At 45.1% G+C, this 7,272-nt stretch overlaps 1 protein-coding gene across 11 annotated transcripts in view; it reads right to left on the bottom strand.

Moving 5' to 3' along the window:
- The window catches only part of LOC116850855 (patronin), a 66,450-nt gene extending 59,200 nt beyond the window's left edge, over positions 1-7,250 (bottom strand). For 5 of the 11 annotated variants that reach the window (XM_032829610.1, XM_032829607.1, XM_032829608.1 and 2 more), the window contains exons 1-2: positions 6,610-7,250; positions 4,239-5,022 (exon numbers count right to left, since the gene is read on the bottom strand). In XM_032829610.1, coding sequence (XP_032685501.1) covers positions 4,239-4,592 — 354 coding nt within the window. In that variant the 5' untranslated portion in view covers positions 4,593-5,022; positions 6,610-7,250. Of the gene's footprint in view, positions 1-4,238; positions 5,023-5,759; positions 6,174-6,378; positions 6,396-6,609 lie in introns of those variants that run through there. The other 6 variants (XM_032829606.1, XM_032829598.1, XM_032829604.1 and 3 more) reach the window with 5 other exon arrangements.
- Between the last annotated feature and the right edge of the window lie 22 nt (positions 7,251-7,272).

Genomic DNA, 7,272 nt, shown 5'->3' on the forward strand with positions numbered 1-7,272 from the left:
AGATTGTCTGAAAATCATGTTTGTTTTTTCACAATTTTTTATGACAAACTGAATGAATATGCGAAAGTGTTATTTTGACGTATATTTATACAACATATAAAGAGATGAAAAATATAATTTTGATGATCAAATACTCAATATAAATGTATGGTACATGCAGTTAAAATATATTTCGTTTTTCTTTTCAAGGTCGTCATTTTGCAGTAATATCTTGATTGCAGTAATCACTTATATCACTGATAAACTCGTAAAAATATTTAATTTTAAAATATTAATTTTTTTACTATAAAAGAACTAAAAATTTTAATAATATTCCATTAAGATATTTGTAATTTTGTTAACTTTTATTCAGTTTCTATTATAGTGGTTCACCCGATAACAACAAACTTACGGAAATGTTCTACCTGAAATTCAGCTTAATTGAACCACCGAGAGTCAAGATATTACTGCAAAATGACGATCTTGAAAAAAAAACAAAATATATTTTAACTGCATGTACCATACATTTATATTGAGTATTTGATCAACAAAATTATATTTTTCATCTCTTTATATGTTGTATAAATACACGTCAAAATAACACTTTCGCATATTTATTCGTCATAAAAAATTGTAAAATATAAGCACGATTTTCAGGCAATCTGACCCTTTAGTCCCCAAACGCGCTCGCGATCAGATGATCGGCCAACGTTCGACCATTTGATTTATAGGCATTGTGTACATTTCAACATCCAAAAAAATACAATCTTATTTTTAGCAGAATCCTCATATGCATGATCTTAATATTCTAAACACAAAAGGAAAAATTCTATCACCTAAAAAAAATTCTATTTGCAAAATGCTGTTTCCTGCACTCTCATATTCGAAAATTCTTATTGAAAGACTCTTACCTCTTAAAATAATAAAATGGTCTATTAATCTCAAATTCTAGATATATTATTCCTTTTTCCTTTTTTAATCAAAAGGAATATGTTTACTTAAAACAGAATGCCTTTTGCTAGAAAAAATGTCTATTAAAGATAAGACTTTTACTGTAGATTAAAAGTGAAATGTAACTAATTAAGAATACTCTAACTAATTAAGAATATTGTGCTCAGAATATTTCCCTTTTAGAAGAATCCCTTTGAGGCCATATATAAGGGGATTCTGCTAAAGATGACATATTTTTCTGGACGAATGTGGATCGTCCTGAACAAGAACACACAATTTTTTATAATGCAAATCGAACGCGACAGCGAGACACCGAGAAGCAAATCCGTATTTTTGTGGAAATTTCGAAGACGTAGAAATCGGAGCATGTAATGCACGAGAAATCACGGCGGCTAATTGTACAGCTGCTCTCGCACGCGTTGCATAGGCCTGAATGCACATTTGATAATTGCACCGCTTGTTACGCGCGGAATGCATCGCCCGCTCTGCTAGAAAAGGAGGAGCCCGAACGACACGCCTTAAATTAGGCGCTTAGTTTCCAGTACATTAATCGACGGAAACGATCGAGACGAAGTCCCTTGGAGAACACGCACGATAAGATCGCTTTTCCTACCGCGTTTTACGACACATATATACATACATACACACTCGGCAGCGATTCACGTCCGTGAATCGCCACGACGATGCATTTACTTTCGGCACGATCGTTCGGGATCGCGAGGTCTCTCCGTCACGTCCGTGACGTTTGAAAATAAGCGAGTAATGAACAGCATGAATGAAGCAGCTTGCACGCAATACGAATGACCTAGCTTTCCAGAATCCAGAGATCGCAACGGGTTTCATCCGCAGGTGCATAAATCTGTAGCGCGATAAATGAATGTGTCTTCGCGCTGAAAAGACGAGAAAAAGAGAGAAATAAGGAGACTAGAGAGGAGATACCTCTCGTTGAATGTGAAAACTCCTATTATATATAAGTTACTAAAAAATTAATAGATAAAAAAGGTAGAGATACCGCTAGGAATTTTTCTCAGTGAATCGATAAAATTCAGAAAAGCAAATCTACTACACTGAGAAGAAAATACTTAAAAATTTATATATATGATATACAGTTTATCCACAGAAATATAAACTGTATATATTCCATACATAAATATTCAAGTATTTTCTTTCGCAGTGGCTTGACTTGGGTTGGTCGTGCATTCGCAAGTACATAGCTTATGCACTCTCTTCGATGGCGTTTTCTCGGCGATACACATTCTCACAGACACATTTCTCCGGCTGATCCGGACGAGCGATACACTCGTTGGGTATATGCCAAAACGTGATCCTCGATAACGAGGTCGCTAGCATGCTCTCACATATCGATTGTCCATTGGTACGGATTTGCGCGCGGACCGCCCGCGGAGGGATTAACGGTGTGTGACGAAAAATAACGTTAAATGACAGTAACTCAAACTCAATATATGCAAACCGGATGAGTGCGCGTCAACGAAATGAAGATGCAAATTCGGGATGCATCGATCGATTCTGCTCGCCCGGAGAAGCTGTAAAGAACACGATGAAATTAAGCCGACAAGGAAATGCAAAAAAACAATAATTTGCCGCGTATTCCAAGTGGACGTTAAACACAATCGCCATCGAGAAATCTGCGTCAATGCACTTACTATCGTCGATCTCTTTTTCTTTCTCTTTCGCTGCCTTTCTTTCTCTCCCGAGAGAGCACGGTTCCAAGATCCGCGGCTTCGTGCAAGATCAGCAGCGCAATTAAAGGGACAATTAAGGCGCACGATGCGATTTCTCGCGGGAATTTCTTCGCCGAAGACGAAGACCAAAAGAAGGGTCGGCCGCGTTCGGTAGTCCACATCCATGTATACAGGTATACGCGGCGCGTTTTATCGTGCAATAAATAACCTTGTGTACAGGAAACGAACGCCATATTCGTCATAGCGTCACAGCTCGGGAATAGCTTTACGGCATTCTCATTCTCTCTATCTCTCTCTCTCTCTTGCTCGCTTATTCGCTCATTCGCGTCGCCGTTCTACAACGTGCCTCACGAACGCACACGTAGTAGCAAATATCTTTGACGTACACTACAAATGAAACGTCCTACCCTACATGTCTTATTGAAAAATCTTTCTATGATGGAAAAAGACATTTCGATATTCGCTACAACGGCAGATTCTAAAAAAGAATCTAATCCTAAACTATTTCTCGCCGGATCCTTCGATTCGTATTAGATCTGTTTTTTTTCTATTGTACGGCGTTTCTAACCTTGTCTCAGGATTTTTCTCAGAAATTGTTCATAAAGCTCTCATAATTTAACAATTAAATATTAAAATTATTTTTTACTTCCAAATTTTTTAGTTACTTATGTGAGAGAATGTATAGTAATGATATAATCGACTGTGTCTACTGATAAATTAGTTAAAATCATTAAATATGAAGAAAGAACAAATATGACGCTAACGCCCCACTTTTTTTAACCCTTTTGCTACTAATTTTGTTTTTAAAAAATATAATTTCTTTTTAATTTCACTTTATTAAATATATCAATATAATATAGTCTTAGCAAAAAAATTAAAAATTTTATATTTAGCGTCAAAAGGGTAGAGCCGGGACACTGATGTCCCACTGGAGTTTTTGGGAGGCATGTTTGTCTCAATGGTAATAAGTAGAGTGATAACTGATATGCCCTGAATATCAAAAAAGGTTTTTATTAAATTAAATTATTATTAATTGTGGAGATAACATTCCATTGCAAGCAAAAGGATTAATAACTCATTGTAGCAAAAGAGTTAATACTTCATCATCACTATTAGATCTGTTTTTTTTTCTAAAGAACTTCCCTAACTCATTGCACATTTTATATAAAATCTCGCGTTTCATTCAGAAATAATACCATAAATAATCATTTCTTTTACTACACAAACTTCTTTCTTACGCTTCTCTAACTACACTGAGAAAAAATGCTTGAATATATATTCATGAGAGATACAAAGTTTACTTTACAGAAATGAATTTTATCTCACAAAAGAATAAATTATGCTCCTCAGAAAGATAAAATTTATATTCCACAAATGAAGTTTCAAGTTTCATCCTTTCCTTAGTATAGGCTGCACTTTTTGCCTTTAAACTGAAATAAATGTGCAACCTAACCTAAGGTTGACGTGAAAGGAACAAAGTACCTGGTTGACGTTGAATTGAAAAGAACAGGTCTAATGTTTCGTTCGACGCCTCGATGTGCTCGTCGGCGTTCCCTAAGCATGCTCTGCGAGGAGCAAGAAGAAAATCACAAAAGCGTGACTTACTTGACGGGAGTCGTAGGCGTCGGGGAAGTGCTCGGAGTCGCCTCCGCCGGACTGCTGCTGCTGGTCGGCTGTTGATGCCGCCCCGCCGGCGGCGGCAGGCCTGCGTCGATCGTCTGCACTCGCGCCGCGATCCATCGTCGCGTCGTAGAACACATGGACGGCCGTACCGGCGGGCGCGTCGTCGTCGTCGGCGACGCCGCCGTTGCACACCAACTCCTGCTGCTGCTGCTGTCGCTGTTGCTGCTGTTCGTCCTTCGCCGTCCTTGTCGTAGTTGGCGAAGGCGGCAACGACGGCGCGGTCTCTTGCACCGCGGTCTTGCCCTTAGCGAAGAGCCGCGAGATCGTGTTCCACATTCAACGAGATGGTACTGACGATCGCGCCGGCATCCGCTTCAATCAACGACAATCGATCCACGTGACTCCTTGTCCTCGTCATAGCCGAGACGCAAGCTCGCACGAAGCCGATGCCCGCTTCCTCCGCTTGTCCTCGGGTCGGTTTCGTTATGCTGTTTCCGAGAACCGAGCTTCTCTCCACTCGCGATCTCTCTCACACTCGTATTCCGTGTTGGATGTTTGACGAATCCCGAGAGAATTATCACTCCTGCACATGTGCGTAATCTCGTTTTACGGGACGTTGGCTGCGTCGTCTTACACCCTTCAACTTATCCTTGCTCTCGCGCACGCACTTTCCCCCACACAGACACAACAAACACTCACACTGCACACTGCAACTGCTGCACACGTATTCCCTCCGTCGCGACGTCGTCGCCCTGACGGTCTCCTCCTGCAACGACAAACGAGACACGAGATATGAAAGATACACTCCTAGAAACTTGTTGGCAAATGTGGAACGTTTCTCCACGGACACGTGCGCTGGCGTGTCGCCTGACTATGTCTAACTGCTACGTTAAGCCGTAAAGAATCCCGGTGACAAAGCCCCGAGGATAAACAGTCACCGAGTACAAAACGCGTCACTGTCCTTCCCCCACCCTTCCCTTCTCGCCATTAAATCGGGACGATTAATTTGGGTCAATCAAGCAAGACTGAAATCGACAGACCATCGATTCAATTCCACGTGAAACGTTCAAATTCAGCTCTGTCGTAGAATCCCGCGAGTACCACGAGAGAAACACAACTAATCTTATACACGATCCTCGTGATGTACAAAAGAGTAGAATCCCGTCCGGTAAGATTAACCTCTAGACACGCGCATTTAAATCACGACTACACACGCGAAAGGATCGTTTCACGACGTTAAATCATACACAACGTAAATCCACTTAACTCACTACAATGGGGTTCCGTTGCAGGCCCCACACCAGTGACACGTTTTGCGAAGTAACGAGATTACGCGAGGTCAGTAAATGCACACCGTCGAGTAAAAACGTCTCAAAAACCGCGCGATATACGAATCTCCGACATTTTCGTCAGAAGCGATCTCGTTACTCGTGAACTCCACCACGGCGATTACGTCAGCGAGATATCAACTGCAGTGACGCGAGGTGAAGCCTCGAAACTAACCTCAAAACCAGCGAAAACAGGTTACCTGGCCACGGCCAGACGGGAGTGTCCACAGTGCGGCGCGCGTGAAATAACGAAGATGTCTCGGGCGAACTTCACAGCGTGCGTCGCGATCGCGTAGAATCGACCCGGAGGGTACGCGCTGTATGATCCTGCCGGCGACACGAGACGTTCTGACGATCGAACGTGCCCCCGCCGTCCCCCACTGCTGAGACGCTCGCGTCTAGCGCCGCCCGCGACTTGTCACACAGCGCGAAATAACGTGTGCACACCGGACGAAACGCGACCAAAGGACACCGCGCCGCGAGAGAGGACTCGTCCGCTATTTTGGTCGGCCAACGAGCGGAGACGCGCGCGAGCCTCTCCTCTCGCGCTCTCTCGAGGGCACGACGCGGCCGTATCGATCTTCACCTTCGCGAGGAACAACCGGACAACGGCAGCGATAAGACGAGACGAGTCGAGAGCGAGAGGCGGCGGACGTTTGCGCGCGCGATATGATCGAAACACACTGCCGATCGACCGACGTCGCCATCGTGCTCGAACGGATACTGGACACACTGCTCACGCAACCTCCGTGAAGTTAGCTCCGCCAATTGAAAAGAATTCGAACAAGACTTACCACCTCGGTAACGTTCGCTCGACGAACTTCACACAGTCGTTCCTCGGGGATCCTCTTTATGCGTGTCTGCTTGCGCGAGTGTGCAACACACACGCACGTACAGATGCGCCATTGCACGCATGTGTGTATCTGTACATGGGTTCGCGTGTATGAATAAGGAGCCGAGGGACTACGAAGGTCCCCCGAAGAACGACTACAAATATAGCTCTGAATCCCGTCGAAGAGGCATACCTTCTCGCTTCTGCTGGCTCCTCTCCGGAGAATGGCTCCTCGCCCCTTGTCGCGATCCTTCTCTCTCTCTTTTTCTCTCTCTCTCTCTGTCTCTCTTCTTCTTGCTCCGTCTCTCCGTCCCACTCGCGCTGCAAGTCCCCGCGACGAGGCCTCGCGACAAACGAGCTCCTCCTCGAGTGTATCCGGTCGCGTTCGTTGACAGCCGTCGAGGTATGTCCCGGCGCCGCGTCGATGAACGGAGCACACACCGCGAGCGCGATACCCACAGGCCCGACACCACACCAGGGGAGCACACGAGGCAGGGTTCACCACTGCGAGTCCCGGTTACTCGCACTCACTCACGGTTCCCGACTAACCGAGACCCACCGACCATCCGTCCATCCGTCCGTCCGATCGAGCGAGCGAACGACCGTCGCGGAGCGATCGCGACCGACTTCGCTCCGCTCCGCTTCGCCGAGAAGTCCGTCGCGAGGTGGCGGCGAGAGATCCGCGTTTCCGCGTACGCACCAGCCGCTCTCTCCCTCTCAGCGTGAAGATTCGTCCGCTCGCAGGCTGCAGTACGCCGCACGCAGCACTACGCCGTCCATCGCAGCGATACGCGAGAGGATCGCGCGAGATGCTCGAGGCGACGCAACGAGCGATCGATAGTCGCGCCGCGGCGGC

Source organism: Odontomachus brunneus, unplaced genomic scaffold (assembly GCF_010583005.1).
Source record: "Odontomachus brunneus isolate Ranch 3 - 2012 unplaced genomic scaffold, Obru_v1 Obru_scaffold_157, whole genome shotgun sequence".
NCBI lineage: Eukaryota > Metazoa > Arthropoda > Insecta > Hymenoptera > Formicidae > Odontomachus > Odontomachus brunneus.